This window comes from Mesoplodon bidens (genome assembly GCF_964165515.1).
Source record: "Mesoplodon bidens genome assembly, chromosome: 18".
In the NCBI taxonomy this organism is placed as follows: domain Eukaryota; kingdom Metazoa; phylum Chordata; class Mammalia; order Artiodactyla; family Ziphiidae; genus Mesoplodon; species Mesoplodon bidens.
This window is the reverse complement of record NC_138175.1, coordinates 52,068,388-52,086,092: the sequence shown is the minus strand read 5'-3', so window position 1 is coordinate 52,086,092 and position 17,705 is coordinate 52,068,388. Positions and strand designations below refer to the sequence as shown.

Here is a 17,705-nt window from a genome sequence, read left to right as displayed (position 1 = left end):
GGGCGGAAGAGAAGTTTCAGGCTAAATTGATTTGCAGACCCGCGGATCACCTGGCACTTTCTAGAGACCCTCGCGCCAGGCACTTTTGTGGCTTAAAGGCCCCCAACCCAATACCCTATCCTCCGGCAGGGAAAAGCCTCCTCCCAACGCCCCGCCCCCTTCGAACCCTCCACCCCCACCCACCCGGACCCCGCCCCTGAATGTAACCATTGTTTTTCTGCCTTCTATCGGGGTGACTTGGCCCTACTCCAGCCAAAGCCCCGCCCTGGAGGGCCCTGAACCCGACCGAGCCAATCGGCACCGGTGGGTTTGTCCCCGTTCTCTCAAGCCTCGCCCCGGGTTCTTAATCCCGGCAGCTTCCGCCAAGCAGTCTCAGAGCCACGCGGCGAGCCCGGGAGGTCTGGTCTCGGCTAACAGCTGATTCTTCCCGGGATCCCGGGCCGCCGCCTTCGGCACCCAGGGGACCGGATCTTTCCGCCTGGACCCAAGAGCCTGGCCCCCCTCTTCCCGGAGCTCCGTCTTCCGGCCCCCAGACTCAGGCTCCCCAGCTCTCCGTTTCCAGGACCCAGACACCCCAGGTCCCCGCCTCCCGGATCTGCGCCACCAGGACCTAGCCTCTTGAAGACCTCTGCCGCCTGGGCGCCTTCAGCCCTTCGGAGCCAAGGACCCTAGGTCCCAGCTTGAGAAACTCCCGTATTCCTAACCCCCAGGGTAAAGAACCCCAGGTGCTCCCACCTCCCAGCTTTCAGCGCCGGGCGCAAACGAAGAGCAGAGGAGCCCCAGCGCCCAGCCTAGGGAATCTCAAACACTCCAGCTTCTAAGAGACAAGGAACTTAAGCGCTGTGGACTTACAACTCCAAGGAACCCTCCAAAGTTCCAGCCTCCAGGCTCTGTTAACTCAACAAAGTTTTAAGGAACGAGAGCGTCCTGGGAAGGAGCCCCAAGCGCTCCCAGCTTCCAGGCTCTGAGGAACCCCGGGGTGTTCATCATGGTGGCCGATCCGCCTAAGGGAGACCCCAAGGGGTACGCGGCGGCGGAGCCCACCGCCAACGGTGTCTCGGCGTTGGTCCCCCTAGAGGACCTCGGCTCGGCAAAAGGCGGCTGTTGCGGCTCCGGGGACCAGGTGCGCCGCTGCCTTCGCGCCAACCTGCTGGTGCTGCTGACAGTGGTGGCAGTGGTGGCGGGAGTGGCTCTCGGGCTGGGGGTCTCGGGGGCCGGCGGCGCGCTAGCGCTGGGCCCAGCGCGCCTGGAGGCCTTTGCCTTCCCGGGCGAGCTGCTGCTGCGCCTGCTAAAGATGATTATCTTGCCGCTGGTGGTGTGCAGCCTGATCGGCGGCGCGGCCAGCCTGGACCCGAGCGCGCTCGGCCGCCTGGGCGCCTGGGCGCTGCTCTTTTTCCTGGTTACTACACTGCTAGCGTCGGCGCTCGGCGTGGGCTTGGCGCTCGCACTGCAGCCGGGCGCCGCCTTCGCCGCCATCAACGCCTCGGTCGGGGCCACGGGCTCCGTGGAAGAGGCCCCCAGCAAGGAGGTGCTCGATTCGTTCCTGGATCTTGTGAGGTCAGACCCCGCCCTCCCGGTGGGGAGGTTGGGGGAAGGGGGTGGGTGCTTCAGCCTCGTGGGGAGGGGACGCGTGTTAGGGTTGGCCGGAGTCGCCACGTGGACGGAAGGGGGGTTTTGGGTCCTCCGTGTCCGGGACATCCCCAGGGCCTCAGGAAAACAGGATGGGATAGTTGGGGGGGAGCTCTGGCCCCTTGAGGGTCAGGGTACAGAGGGTGAGAACAGGCTCCTGGAGGAGATTTCTAAATATGGGGGCCTGCGTACATAAGCGGGACCCCACAGGAGGGTGATAGGGGCGTGGAAGTCTTATAGAGGGAGAAGTGATGCTTTGCGGGGTTGAGGGGGACATAAGAGGGTCTCTGCTGTGAGGGGGGAGGATCCTGAGGGGAACTTGGAAGGGGATCTTTGGGTGGCCAAGGGCCCCAGGATGGGGCTTCTGGATAAAGGTTTAAGTCCAGTGTCTGGATAAAAGTTCTGGGAGCCCTGGGTAAGGGGCCCCTGCAGGACCTGAAGAGATCAGAATGACCCCCTACCAGGCCCTCTTCCCACGTGGTTCCCCACACCACGTGTCCCCCAGACAAAGCCAGGTCCTTTTTTCGGCCTCTTTTCCCCACCCAGTTCAGCTGGGCAGGACCCTGGCTTCCCCTTTTTATGTTCCTGGTAGGTAAGTCCCGCCACCTCCACAAACTTTCCATCCCATTTCCTACTCTGTCTGGTACCCGGCCGCCCTCCCCTCCCACTAGGCTGCCCAGAAAGGGGGCAGATTCTTTTCTTTTGGGCTTCTGCTCCCCTGCCCTCAAGAATGGCTCTCTCCCCCCTTTTAAGGAGGGCAGACTGCTGGATCCACATGGCCTTGCCTTTGAGGCCTGCTGATTCAGTGTCTCCAGGTTGGTTGGGGACTTCCTGGAAGTGGGGGAAGGAAATGATGAGTCACGGAACAGGGTTCCCCTCAGTCTCTTGGGGCATCAGTGCAGGCCGATATTGGGGGGAGGCTTGGTGTCCAGAAATTACAGCGGGTGGGCACCTCCTGGCTGGGGGAGATTAGCTGTGTCCTGACCCAGCCCTGGCTGGCCTGGGTGGGTACAGGCCGACCTGCAGACGGGCACACCCACTTGAAGTTTGTTTATGTGTGCAAGCTTCCCCGTCGTGCCCAAATCCATGTAGCTCATTTGGCCAGCCACTCGGCGACTTAGCTGGAACATCTCAGAGCCACCCAACTTTATAAGCCACTGACACACAACTGGACACGGGCACACAGACGCTCACTGATGCCACTGACCGCACCAACATGTGTAACACTGCCTAAACACAGCTCAGGAGCACATGCACACTCACATACGTGCCTACAGGGCCACACGCCAACAGGGTCACACATATCTGAACACTAACCTGCACCACCCAACCGGATACCAACACCTGATAAACGACCAACCACCACCACCAGCTGCGCACCCACATCTTTGTGAGAGGGAGGATCCGAGGTTGCCGAGCAGTTCGGACTGTGGCACCAGCTGGCCGGTTTCAAATCCCAGTTTTGCCACTTCCTAACGGCAAGTTTCTTCACCTGTCAGTGCCTCAGCTTCCTTTTCTGTGAAATGGGGGTAATAATGCAGGGCCCTGAGGGCTGTCAGGAGAATTAAATGAGTTGATTTATATAAAGCACTTAGTACAGCGCCCGTAGTCACCTTGGCTGTTATTTTTGTCTTGCCCTGAGGCACACGGGGCCACTGTCCGACTCCCTCTCATGCTCAGTGGGGTTTAATGCACGCTGCTGCACACTTAGTCACACCCAGACACCCTCACACGAGAGTGGCTGCATAAACACAAAGGCGCATTCACAACAACACAGTCAATCCTTGTCACTTTCTCACCACCTCTTCCCTAACACACCCAGATCTTCCCCACAGCCTGCAACCCACCAGGCAGCCCCCAGGGCCAGCCCTTTCCTCAGCCCTCCCAGGCCTCCAGGAGGAAGTGGCTGATGCAAGATGTCCAGAGTATTGAGGGTGCTGAGTGTGGGATGGAGCCAGGCCCCGTAACCCTGCCCCAGCCTGCCTTGGGAAGCTGGCATTCCTCACCCTCAATCCACATTCCCTCTGGGCTAGAACACCAGCCTCCTGGGTCCCAGGATTCCAACTGAGACTCTGCACACCCTGGAAAGATGTGCAGGCCCAGGTCCATCTCTGCCTGGCTGAACCTGGCTGAGGCATGGGTGAGGACCACATTTGGGTACAGATGGGGCCTCCAAGGTTCCCCTCACCCCAAGAGGCCAACCCAGCCCCCCTGACCTCCTCCTGTGGTATCTAATACTCCCCCCCGCACCATGTTTGTCTCTGCAGAAATATCTTCCCCTCCAACCTGGTGTCCGCAGCCTTCCGCTCAGTGAGTCCTCTGGGGTGTCCCTCAGGGTTGGGGGGTGGGCAGGGAGGGAGACAGCCAGTTCCAGCCCCTTGGTGCCTGATTTTGGGTGGTGCCTGGAAAAACGAACGTGCCCACATATTTACAGGCCATATTGCAGGGCTCCTGGGTGATTTCTGAATGAAACCCATCCACGCCCCTCATGAGAATATGGGTTCTGAGCCCCCTCTGGGTTCGAATTCTAGCTGTGTGACCCTGAGCAAGTGCCTTTACCTCTCTGAGCCTCAGTTTCCACCTCTGGAAAATGGGGGTATGAATAGTTTTACTGCATCAGGGTTGCTGGTGGGATGGAATGAGATCACGTTTAAGGGAAGCTTAGGGCGGGCCTTGAGTATTGTCAGTGCCAGGATGGTGTGGGGGAGCCTCGATGACAATTGATGCTGACTCTCCCCAACCCCACCTGCAGTACGCTACCTCCTATGAGGAGAGATTGTTCAACGGAACCCAGGTGAAGGTAAGAGCTGGGAAGGCGGTGGGGGGCCCTGCACCTTGGTTTTTCCATTTTGTTCTTACCCTGGTCTCGTCTGCCCTCTGGGTCTTCTTTTTTATTTATTATTTTTATTTTTGGCTGTGTTGGGTCTTCGTTGCTGCGCTCTCTAGTTGCGGCAAGCGGGGGCTACTCTATGTTGCAGTGTGCAGGTTTCTCATTGTGGTGGCTTCTTGCGGAGCACGGGCTCTAGGTGCGTGGACTTCAGTAGTTGTGGCACGCGGGCTCAGTAGTTGTGGCTCGCGGGCTCTAGAGCACAGGCTCAGTAGTTGTGGCGCACGGGCTTAGTTGCTCTGCAGCACGTGGGATCTTCCCGGACCAGGGCTCGAACCTGTGTCCCCTGCACTGGCAGGCGATTCTGAACCACTGTGCCACCAGGGAAGTCCCCTGGGTCCTCTAACATTTGGGCGCAATCTGTTTTAAACTCTCCGAAGCCCCTCCCCAATTTCTGTCTTTTCTGCCGTTCTGGAGTCTCCATTGTGCCCTCTCTTCTCCGTCCACACAGCCACACTCAGGTCCAGGCCCCTCTTCTCCCCTCCCTTCCCACCCCCTCCCACCCACCTTCAGCCTGGCAGCTGGAGTATTCTTTCCAGAGCACAAACCTGACCCAGCCTCTCTCCTGCCTAAAGCCCTGTCATATTCCCTAGTGCCCTCAGAAGAAAGCCTAGGCTCCTCGCCATAGTCCCCGGAGCCCCTGTGAGGTCCTGCCCCTGCCCATCTGCCCACGCAGCCTCATCTTGTGACTCTGCCTGGTCCATTCTGCTCCAGCCACAGTGAATTTCTTTCTGTTCTTTGAATGCCTAAGTTAGAGGCATTTCAAGGTTGTTGCATATTGTTAACTCTCTCTAGAAGAGGTAACAATACCCCTTCCCTCCCTTTACCTTGTTCACCCCTGGTCTCCGGGTCTTAGCCCCTTCCTCCAGGAAGCCCTCCCTGATTCCCCTCCTCCAAGCTTGGCAGCACAACCTTCCTTGGTTCCCATACTCCCCTGGGTTCCCCCGTCCCAGCCCTGTCCACTCTGGGTGGTCCCTGGACCTGGACTGTGAGCCTTGGGAGGATGGGGCCCGGGGAATGGTCCTGTCTCTGCTGGGTCCCAGCAGTGCACAGGACAGGCCCTCAGTCACTGTGCAGGTTGACTGAATGGCCCCACCCATCCCCATGTGTTCTTGCCCAAAGGTGCCCGTGGGGGGTGAGGTGGAGGGTATGAACATCCTGGGCCTGGTGGTGTTTGCCATCATCTTTGGCGTGGCCCTGCGGAAGCTGGGGCCTGAGGGAGAGCTGCTCATCCGCTTCTTCAACTCCTTCAACGATGCCACCATGGTGCTGGTCTCCTGGATCATGTGGTAAGTGGTGGGAGAGGGGGCTGGTGAGGCGGGGTGGGGCGATCCTCTGTCTGCTCCTTCGAACCAGACGGCCTAGATTCAAATCCAGCATCGACTATTCCCTGGCTATGTGACTTCAGGCAAGTGACTTACTCTCTCTGTGCCTCAGTTTCCTCATCTATAAGGTGAGGACAGTGCTGTATGCCGTGAGAGCTAATACTGATCCTGGAACCTTCTTGATCCTATTGGAAGGCGACAAAAAAACTTCTGAGCTGTGGCCGCAGCCTGGCTAATGCATCTCAGTTTCTGAGATTTCACTGTCATCAAATGTTTACCTTTGGATCAATAATGGAAAATAGTGCCTGCTTTATAGGGTTATAATTAAGATGACATGAGTGACTGAGGTGTAAGTAAAGCACTTAGAAAGAGTTTTAAATGTCTAGCACCTACTGAGCATTCAGTTAATGTTAGCTACGATTATCACCGTTATGCATGAGCTTTTGTTAAATGGCCTCAGATAATGAGGGAAAAAAACATGTGCAGAGGCCTTCAGCTTCACCCTTGCTACCTCCCCTGTCTCACCTCCACATGGTGTCACACTGATTCTCAGGACCCATCCTGGGTCAGAAGGTCAGAAATCAGGAGGTGAGGTAATCAGGGTTAGGGCTGCTGCATTTTTACCAAATCTCCCCCCACCCCAACCCTGATTCCAGGGTAGCTGACATCTAAGAAGCTGCTGTGTGGAACTCATAGAAACACTTGGTGTGTGGCTAAGAGCAGGCTCTGCAGCTGGGCAGCCTGAGTTCCTATCCCGGCGCTACTACTTCCCAGCTGTGTGCCCTATGACAAGTTACTTATCCCACCGTGCCTCAGTTTCCCCATCTGGAAAACGGCGTTGATAGTACCAGGCACGAGTTAATACATGTAAAATTCTTGGGACAGTGCCTGACCTATAGCGTGCCTACAGTAAACAAGCTTAGCTAATATTTGTCAAGTACTTGTTTAATTTCTGGGCACATCTGACTGGCTAGAACTTGGGCATTTGGCCAAACCTAGGTGCACAGGTGGCTGGGAAATGGTGCTTTTCTTCTGTAACTAAAGAGGAGAAGGGGTTTGGAGACAAGTAGCCATAGCGATCAGGCAATCAGGGAAGTGATCTTGGGAGCCCTCCTGGCTAGGAGACACATGCAACCCCTGGGATCTTCCCTCCAGGAGAGGGTGATAATAAATCCCAGCGGAAGTCTATAGACTTCACTTATTGTGTACAAAAAGCTTTTAACTCATTTCAACTGGCATCTCATTTCATCCTCCCAAGATTCCTATGAGGTTGGTAGCATTATGGCCCCTGTTTTACAGACCTATTTGATTTTAATTCAATGATAGCAGCAAGAGACGAAAAATAGCTCCCTTGTGGGGTTGTGGTGAAGATTCAATCCCGTTCAAGGGCTCGGCACATCATAAACGCTTCATACCTGGGAGTTGTCATTAAGACGTGAGCCACGCTTTTTATTTTTTCATGGTGAGAGAGTGTATTGGTTTATGTCATATTAGCTGCTGTAACAAACAAACCCAGAATATGTAAATGATATGCATGGCGGGTGTTTCCTTCCTGGTCATGTGTTAAGTCCGCATCTGGTGGGTGACTCTACTCCAAGTGGTTGATGGAACCACCCAAACTTCTTTTTTTTTTTTTAATTAATTTATTTTTGCTGTGTTGGGTCTTCGTTTCTGTGCGAGGGCCCTCTCTAGTTATGGCAAGCGGGGGCCACTCCTCATCGCGATGCGCGGGCCTCTCACTATCGCGGCCCCTCTTGCCGTGGCGCACGGGCCCAGCCGCTCCTAGGCACGTGGGATCTTCCCAGACCAGGGCTCGAACCCATAGTCCCCTGCATCGGCAGGCAGACCCTCAACCACTGCGCCACCAGGGAAGCCCCTCCAAACTTCTTTTATCTCCCAACGGCACTGTGTTCAATGGGGGAGATTGGAGGATGGCAGGGGAGGTGCCTGAACCTCAGCCCACATTGCTGTAGGCACTTCCTGACTTTGAGGGAGGCTGAGAAATGTGGTCAGGCCATGTGCCCAGCACAATGCCTGGCCCTGGGTGGGCACATGGTCAGAGGTGGCAAGCTGTCTCCTGGGTGATTAGGTATGCCCCTGTGGGCATCTTGTTCCTGGTGGCCGGCAAGATCGTGGAGATGGAGGACGTGGGGATGCTCTTCGCCAGTCTCGGCAAATACATCCTGTGCTGCCTGCTTGGCCACGCCATCCATGGGCTCCTGGTGCTGCCTTTCATCTACTTCTTCTTCACCCGCAAGAACCCCTACCGGTTCCTGTGGGGCATCATGACGCCGCTGGCCACTGCCTTCGGGACTTCCTCCAGGTGTGACCTTGGGGCAGACCAAGGCAGGGGTTTTAAGCTTAAGGGGCCTGGAGCAGGCATCAGATGTCTAAAGACCCCTGAAATTTTGTCTAGGGACATGGGATCTGGGTACAGGGAACCCCCACCCCCTTAGGAAACTACTGCCTTGGAGATTTATTCCTCCCTTCCTGAGAACCCCTCCCCACCCCAAGGCCTGGCCTTGGGGGACTCTAGTACTTTACCCTGCATCCAACCTCTAAAAGCTCCTTCCACCTCTCCTGAGTAGTTTGTCCGTCACTGCTGGCCCGGTCCCCTCAGGATCCAACCCTCCCTATAGCAGCATCCCCAAGAGTATAGTAATTCTTAGTCGAGGTCTGTTATTGGTAGAGATGGGGAAGGGGTGTGAGTCAGTGAGCGCTCAGACATTCTAGAATTTAGTTATGAATTTTTATGTGTATTTTAAGGGGTAGCCGTTGGTAATCTCCCAGGGGTCCAAGATTCCCTATATTTTGGAATGCTTCCATTCTGTGGGATCCCTAGTGCCTTCGGGCTCTGAGAAGAGAAGGGCATGGCGAGCCGGGGAGGGCTAAGGGGTGTGGGTGGAGGCTCGGGGTCGTGGGAAGCAGAGGTCTAGGCTGGTGGGCAGAGCTTGCGCCTGAGATTAGGTGCTGTGTGGGCGGGGCCTGGTCCAGGGGATGGTCAGGGGAGGTAGGTGGGGCGTGGCTTGAGCAGTGGGCGGGGCCCCGTCGGGCTGGCCGGGTGAGCTCGCGCTAACTCAGATCTGCGGTCCCTGGTAGCTCCGCCACGCTGCCGCTGATGATGAAGTGCGTGGAGGAGAAGAACGGCGTGGCCAAGCACATCAGCCGCTTCATTCTGCCCATCGGTGCCACTGTCAACATGGACGGTGCCGCGCTCTTCCAGTGTGTGGCTGCAGTGTTTATTGCACAGCTCAATCAGCGATCCTTGGACTTCGTGAAGATTATCACTATCCTGTGAGTGCGGGGGTGCTGCGGCTAGGACCCTCAAGGCACCTGACCCCTCCCTTGAGAATGGACACGAGATGGGAGGAGCAGCCCCACCCCCACAGCTTCTCCCATTACCGAGCGGCCTCTCCCTGACCTCTCTCCTCCCCCAGGGTCACCGCCACAGCATCCAGTGTGGGCGCCGCGGGCATCCCCGCCGGAGGTGTCCTCACTCTGGCCATCATCCTCGAGGCGGTTAGCCTGCCGGTTCACGACATCTCCTTGATCTTGGCTGTGGACTGGCTAGTGTGAGTGTGGTTCGGGGGTTCGGGGGGCTCAGGGGTACTCCTGAGAAAGGGGATGAGCAAGAGGGTCATTGAGAGCCTCTGAGCAGAAGAGAGGAAGGAAGGGGTTCTAGAAGAAAGGGGAGGGGACCTCACCTTGAGTGTTCCAATCAGAGGGAAGAAAGGGATCTTTGGGGTCCCAAGAGGAACCCCAGAAAGGTAGCATGTCCCAGTGGTTAATAGAGCAGACTCTTAGACCAGGCTCCCAGAGCCACTGTTGCTAGCTATAATGACCTTGGGCAAGTACTTAATCTCCCTGTGTCTCAGTTTCTCCATCTGTAAAATGGAGAGAATAGTTTCTCGTGGAGGATTAGATGACTTAATACACGCAGCTTTCTTAGAACAACTACTTAGAACAGTAAGTAGAAAATGCTACGTAATTGTTAGCTATCATGATTAAGCTGTTAAGAGTGTAAAAGATTAGAAGACAGTCTGGCTTCAAAAGTTAAATAGAGAGTTACCATGTGTCTTAGCGATACCACTCCTAGGTTTAAACCCAAGAGAATTGAAAACATGTCCACAAAAACTTGTACGTGAATGTTCACAGCAGCACTTTTTTTTTTAAATTCAACACCTTTTTTAAAAAAATTAATTAATTATTTGGCTGAGTCAGGTCTTAGTTGTGGCAGGTGGGCTCTCTAATGGTGCATGGGTTCTAGAGCACAGGCTCAGTAGTTGCGGCACATGGGCTTAGTTGCCCCGAGGCATGTGGAATCTTAGTTCCCCGACCAGGCATCGAACCTGCATCCCCTGCATTGGAAGGCAGAGTCTTAACCACTGGACCACCAGGGATATTCCCCATAACAGCACTATTCCTAATAGCGAACAGGTGGAAACAACCCAAATACCTATCAATTGATGAATGGATAAACAAAGTGTCATATGTCCACACAATGGAATATTATTCAGCAATAAAATGGAATGAAGCAGTGATGCAAACGTACATACTACAACCTATGACCCTTGAAAATATTATGCTAAGTGAAAGAAGCCGGACAAAAAGGACCACATTGTATATGACTCCATTTATATGAACTGTTCAGAATAGGCAAATCTATAGACAGAAAGTAGGTTAGTGGTTGCCTAGGGCTGGAGGATGGGAGGAAATGGGGGATAACTGCTTAATGGGTACGAGGGTTTCTTTCTGGAGTGATGAAAATATTCTGGAATTAAATAGTGGTGATTGTTGCACAACCCTGAATAAATTAAAAACCACTGGGTTGTATTCTTTTAAAGGGTGAATTTTATGGTATGTGAATTGTATCTCAATTTTTTAAAATGGCACACACACCCACACAAAAAGTATATAAAGAGGAAGGAAAAAGATCTTGAGGATTCTAGGGAGGAGAAGGGCCTGAGGGAGAACTTAGTATTTCAGAAGAAAGAGGCATTGATGGATCTTCTGGGGCCCCAAGGAAAGGGAGGCATGATTTCTTGAGGTTCCAGAAGGAACAAATCTTGTATTTGATTGGAAGAAGGATCTTTGGGGATCCAGGGAGGAGGGAGGAGATCTTTGGGGTCCTAAGGCAGAGAGAAAGCCTGATGGGACACTTGGGCTTCTAGGGGAAGGAAGGTGGGTAGGAGGCTTCTGGGGTTCTAGAGGAAAAGATCTTTAAGGTTCTAGAGGAAGGGATATTTGAGATCCTGGGAGGATGGAGGGATGAGCTCCTAAGAGGCGTAGAACAGGGTTCTGTGAAGGAGGCCATGGTGGGGACTTGAAGGTACCAGGCAGGGAGAGGAGAGAGAGTTGGGCCCTGACCCTTCCCCTCCCCCTCACTTCCCCCTCACTGTTCCCCCTTCAGCGACCGGTCCTGTACTGTCCTCAACGTGGAAGGTGACGCCTTTGGGGCAGGACTCCTCCAAAATTACGTGGATCGCACAGAGTCCCGCAGTTCAGTGCCCGAGCTGATCCATGTGAAGAGTGAGGCCCCCTTGGCTGGGCTGCCGGTCCCCACCGAGGAAGGGAACCCTCTCCTCAAACGCTGTCCAGGACCTGCTGGGGACGCTGACACCTGTGAGAAGGAATCAGTCATGTAAATCCCAGTAGGGACCTTCCCTGCCCCATTGCGGGGGTGCTTTGGACATTGGGATCATGCAGCATGGATGAACGGACTAACAGGGCCTCTTGGAGAGTCCCGCCCACACAGTCGGGGAGCCACAGGCCTCAGCTTCCCTCCCTGCCATGAGATCTGGGAGGCCTCACTGCTGGGGTATATGCGTTTGCTTGTGTGTGTGTGTGACTGTCTGTCCCCAAATCTCCCCAGTCCTCAACTCCTGTCCCCACCCAAGGCTAGAAAACAGTAAGATGGAGAAGTAGCGGCCTCCACACCCCATCCTGGGAGCCTGCATGGCCTCGTGTCTCAGGACACAGGGCACCATGGGAAATTCTTCTCTCTTGGAGCAAAAGGATGTTCTGACAGGTTGCTGGCTCCTTTGATGGTTATTTTGGTGGCTGTAGCTCTGGGGGGCGTGCGTGCGTGCGTGCGTGCGTGCGTGTGTGTGTGTGTGTGTGTGTGTCTTCTGTGACTCTCCACAGTACAATCCCACCTTGTCCCCAGGCCCTCTGTTCCCTTCACAGTAACAGAAACACTCCCAGGAGCCCTGAGGGGAGTTACTGCTGTTACTCCAGAGGATGTTTTTCAGCAATAAAATTGTCAAGTATATCTAATCAGATGTTTTCAAGAATTTGACTAAAAGTGCTAGCCACACAGAAAACAACAAACAACAACAACAAAATGATAATTGGGGGGCTTCCCTGGTGGCGCAGTGGTTGAGAGTCCGCCTGCCGATGCAGGGGACACGGGTTCGTGCCCCGGTCTGGGAAGATCCCACATGCTGCGGAGCGGCTGGGCCCGTGAGCCATGGCTGCTGAGCCTGCGCGTGTGGAGCCTGTGCTCCGCAATGGGAGAGGCCACAACAGTGAGAGGCCCGCTTACCGCAAAAACAAAACAAACAAACAAACAAAAAATGTTAAGTCTAAAAAGAATCTAAAAGGAGTGGATATATGTGTATGTATAACTGATTCACTTTGCTGTACACCTGAAACTAACACAACATTGTAAATCAACTATACTCCAATAAAAATGAAAAACAAATAAATAAAAACAGAATACATGCTAATAAAAAAAATGATAATTGGACTTCATTGAAATAAAATATCTGTTCATCAAAAAACACGCAGCCTTGGGGCTTCCCTGGTGGCGCAGTGGTTGAGAGTCCGCCTGCAGATGCAGGGGACGCGGGTTCGTGCCCCGGTCCAGGAGGATCCCACATGCCGCGGAGCGGCTGGGCCTGTGGGCCATGGCCGCTGAGCCTGTGCGTCCGGAGCCTGCGCTCCGCGGGGGGAGAGGCCACAATAGTGAGGGGCCCGCATAACGCAAAAAAAAAAAAAAAACACGCAGCCAAAAAAAAATATATATATATATACACACACAACACTGTTGGAAACCACAGTGAGATAACACTACACACACTTATTGGCATGGCAACACACAAAAGCAATACCAAGTGCTGATGAGAATGTGGAACTGGACAGAGCCCATGCATTGCTGGTGGGAATGCAAAATGGTCCAGTCACTTTGGAAAATCACTGGGCAGTTGCTTATAAAAACTGGGCACTTTAGGGCTTCCCTGGTGGCGCAGTGGTTGAGAGTCCGCCTGCCGATGCAGGGGACACGGGTTCATGCCCTGGTCCGGGAAGATCCCACACGCCGTGGAGCGGCTGGGCCCGTGAGCCATGGCCACTGAGCCTGCGCGTCCGGAGCCTGTGCTCCACAACGGGAGAGGCCACAACAGTGAGAGGCCCGCGTACCGCAAAACAAAACAAAACAAAACAAAACAAACAAAAAAACCCCTGGGCACTTTAATATCAAAGTGTATTTTAAAATATCTACTTACCATGGGGCTCATGAGTCCCGCTCCTGGGTATTTGCCCAAGAGAAATGAAAGCTCCTATTCACACAAAAGCTGGTACACAAATGTTATAGGTGCTCTCTGTAATTGCCAAAATTTAGAAACAAATCAATTGGATTAGCTGGTACAATCATCATTCGATGGAAGCCTGCTGGGCACAAAAATTATTGATACACTCAACACGATGCATCTCACAGATAACATTTTGTTTTGTTTTGTTTTGCGGTACGCTGGCCTCTCACTGTTGCGGCCTCTCCCGTTGCAGAGCACAGGCTCCGGACGCGCAGGCTCAGTGGCCATGGCTCACGGGCCCAGCCGCTCCACGGCGTGTGGGATCTTCCCGGACCAGGGCACGAACCCATGTCCCCTGCATCGTCAGGCGGACTCTCAGCCACTGCACCACCAGGGAAGCCCTGTCCTATATCTTGATATGACTGATGCTTACACAGATGTAAACGTTTGGAAAAATAAACTAACCAGTACACTTAAGATGTGTGCATTATGTACCCTAGGTACATTAGCTTCCAGTTAAAAATTTTGTACCACCTGTGGTCAATTCATTTCCGACTATAACCACCTCCATAGGAATGCAGTTACCCCTTGATAACTCCCACTATCCTAATAGTCCCAATAATGACTTGCTCTTTTTTTTTGTTTGTTTTAAACCCCTAATTTGCTGTTTGAATCAAAAACCTGTTCTGCAACTGTTTTCAGTTCTCTTTGGGTCCCGGACACGGACGACACCAGTCAAGACTCACCTGTTCTAACAGGATCCTGTCTTGTGCATTGTTGAAGCATGTTACTCGTGACTGATATTCTCTCCCCCTTCCTAGGTCCCTATGTGGACTTCTGCCAGGTGCCTGGAGGCACCACCAATTACAGATGTTACAGCTTTAGCACCTTTTTTGGGTTTATGTAGTTATTTCTCCTGATCATTGCTGTGTGGCAGGGAAATATCATTCATATCTGATTCTGTGCAAAATTGTGTATTGCACAAAAACATAGCCACTAATGAGTTCATTAAGTGTTGAATAAATTAAGTAATTGTTTTCAATGATTTCTATTATGCCAGAAACCTTAGTGGGTTGTTACAGAAGTGTTTAATAGGAGTGTTAAATGATATTTGGGGAAATCAGTTGGGGTTTTTGGATGGAGCTAGGAGTGCATTATTTTCCTCACTTGAAATAGCTGTTTACTGCCCAATTTTCTATTTCATGCTTTTGGGAGAATGGATGAGATTTAGATGATGAGGGATGCCTATTTAAAGAGATACACACCTACATATGTAATATTTTGCATCTACAATCTATGTAGAAAATATATGTACATACAACTGGGCCATATTCCACCAAACAGTACTTACCCATTTTTTAATTTTCTTAAAATTTTTTTTTTTTTTTTTTTTTTTTTGCGGTACGCGGGCCTCTCACTGTTGTGGCCTCTCCCGTTGTGGGGCACAGACTCCGGACGCGCAGGCCCAGTGGCCATGGCTCACGGGCCCAGCCGCTCTGCGGCACGCGGGATCCTCCCGGACCGGGGCACGAACCCGCGTCCCCCGCATCGGCAGGCGGACTCTCAACCACTGCGCCACCGGGGAAGCCCTAAAAATTTTTTTTAATTAAAAAAATTTTTTTTTATTTTGGCCACGCTGTGCGGCTTGCAGGATCTTAGTTCCTCGACCAGGGATTGAACCCGGGCCATGGCAGTGAAAGCGCAGAGTCCCAACCACTGGACCGCCAGGGAATTCCCACTTACCAAATTTTTTCTATTCCATTTTTTAAAATTGAAGTGTAGTTGATTTACAATGTTGTGTTAATTTCTGATGTACAGCAGAGTGATTCAGTTACACACACACACACACACATATATATACATTCTTTTTCATATTCTTTTCTGTTATGGTTTATCACAGGATATTGAACATAGTTCCCCATGCTATACAGTAGGACCTTGTTTATCCATTCTGTATATACCAGTTTGCATCTGCTCATCCCAAACTCCCACCCATCTCTCCCGCACCCCCTGCCCCCTTGGTAACCACAAGTCTGTTCTCTGTGTTTGTGAGTGTGCTTCGTAGATAGGTTCATTCGTGTCATATTTTAGAACAATATGGAATGCTCCACGAATTTGCGTGTCATCCCTGTGCAGGGGCCAAGCTAATCTCTGTATCATTCCAATTTTAGTGTATGTGCTGCCAAAGCAAGCACTCTATTCCATTGTTTCAAATTGCTGAGCACATGCCATTAGTTTGCCTAAAATGCTGATCTAGGTCATATAGAAAGACTGGAGCCATGTCAAGCCTCCTTGGTATTGATAGGGCCTCAAGTGACTCCCAGACCCTGTCCCCACTAGGATGTGCACTCCAGGAGGAAGCCACCTTTGTCCTGCTCACAGCTGTGTGTCCAGAGCACAGCAGAGGTCCTGGCACATAGTAGGTACTCAATATTTGCAGAAGGAATGAATTGGGCTCCAGCTACAGAGCCTCCTCGCTACAAGAGGCTGTTACCCTGGTGCAGACCCTGCTTCTGCTACCTACCAGCTATGTGACTTTGGGCAAGCACTGCCAGGTGTCACCATCTGGTGACAATGGCTGTTACGCCTCACCCGAAGGCAGCTGATGAAGGTTACATAAGAGCAGAAGAAAAAGCCCTGGAGGGCCACTCTCTGGAGCCTAGCCTCCATCTCCCCTGCCCCACCCACTCCTATTATTGGGACACCCCTCTTGCTTTTTCCCAAGGAGCCTGGCATGGGAGGAAGGGCTCGGGCTGGCCTTGGATTGGGCTTGGGCCCGGGTTCAAGCTCAGAGTGACAGTCTGGCGGGCAGGCAGCGTCATGACTCAGCTTTGTCTTCTAGTGACAGATCAATGTTTCTAGGCCATTTGGCCCCTCTCCGCCATCTTCTTTTTGGGGGTCAACCTCATTGAGGTATAATTTACATACAATAAATTGCATCCCTCAAAGCAGACAACGGGATGGGTTTTGACAGATACATATACGCTTGAAAAACCACCACCACAATCAAAACACACAGCATTCCTACCCGCCCCCAAACTTCCTTGTGCTCCTTTGTTGTCTTTCCCTCCGTCCCCTCCCAGGCCCAGGCCACAACTGATCTGCTTTTGGTCCCTAAGGATTCGTTTTGACACTTCTAGAATTTCACATGAGTGGAATCATATGGCATATGGCTTTTTGCTTTGGCTTCTTTGACTCAGCGTAATGCTTTTGAGGGTTAGTCGTATTTTTACATGTATCAGTAGTTCATTCCTCCCCCCCACCGTGGCCCCCCCAACCCATCTTAATCACTGAGTATTCCATTGTCTGGATGTACAGTTTGCCTCATGCGTTCACGGACATTGGGTAGTTTCCAGTTTGAGTTAACGTGCATAAAGGTGCATTTGTAAACACGTCTTTGAGCGCCATTCACTTTTCAGAGCAAATATTTTGTAATGTCCAGGGGTGATACCCGGAAGACTTGTTACTTGGTAAATGCGTTGGCTCATCCCACAGTCCCTGGGACCCCCTTTCCTCCCATTGTGCCTAGTGTTAACCCCTGGGCTGCTGGGTCAGGGGGAGACCCAGGGGGTCCCCAGGGAGAGCCAGAAGGGTAATAGTAGGGGACTCTTGGCAGTGACCATTTACCAATGGATTAATAACCCACAATTTAATGCTTCTATGTTTAAACCACAGGCATGGCCACACCAGTGCATGTGCTGGCTTGAATGTCAGCTCTGGGAAAGTCCTCTTGGCTCTCCTGAACTGAAGTTCACAGATGATATAACCCATGGGCACATGATATTAAAAATGATTCCAATAAACAAGGTCCTACTGTACAGCACAGAGAACTAGATTCAACATCCTATGATAAACCGTAATGGAAAAGAATATAAAAGAAAAGAACGTATATATATATAACTGAATCGCTTTGCTGTACAGCAGTAATTAACACAACATTGTAAATCAACTATATTTCCATAAAAAATAAAAATAAATAAAAATAAAATAAAAGCAAATACTTCACACACACACACACACACACACACACAAAATGATCCCACTGCCCCAACTGTAAGAAAAAGGAGAAACAAAAGGATAGGAATTTAAAATATGCATTTCAATATGCAAATGTGAGGGGCCACCTTCCTAGAACCCGAGGAGGGAGACATTTACACCTGAAACATAGGCAGCTCCTAACGCGGCTGTAAACATGCGGTGTAGGTGTTGAATTACCAAGAACCAGGTGGAACGTGGTTTTCTGATATTGTTGACAATCCTTGGCCAAGTTTCGAACAAAACACGATACAAGCTTCCCTCATCTTACGTGGTAGTTGCACTTCCTGGAAAAGT

The 17,705-nt window shown here is 52.2% G+C and overlaps 1 protein-coding gene across 1 annotated transcript; it reads left to right on the top strand.

Moving 5' to 3' along the window:
* The first annotated feature begins 355 nt into the window (after positions 1 to 355).
* SLC1A5 (solute carrier family 1 member 5) lies at positions 356 to 12,117 on the top strand. Its single transcript, XM_081216768.1, has 8 exons — positions 356 to 1,557; positions 3,897 to 3,939; positions 4,382 to 4,429; positions 5,639 to 5,805; positions 7,931 to 8,164; positions 8,941 to 9,135; positions 9,279 to 9,413; positions 11,252 to 12,117. The coding sequence occupies exons 1-8, from the start codon at positions 989 to 991 to the stop codon at positions 11,484 to 11,486; spliced, it is 1,626 nt and encodes a 541-aa protein (XP_081072894.1). The 5' UTR covers positions 356 to 988; the 3' UTR covers positions 11,487 to 12,117.
* The last annotated feature ends 5,588 nt before the right edge of the window (positions 12,118 to 17,705 follow it).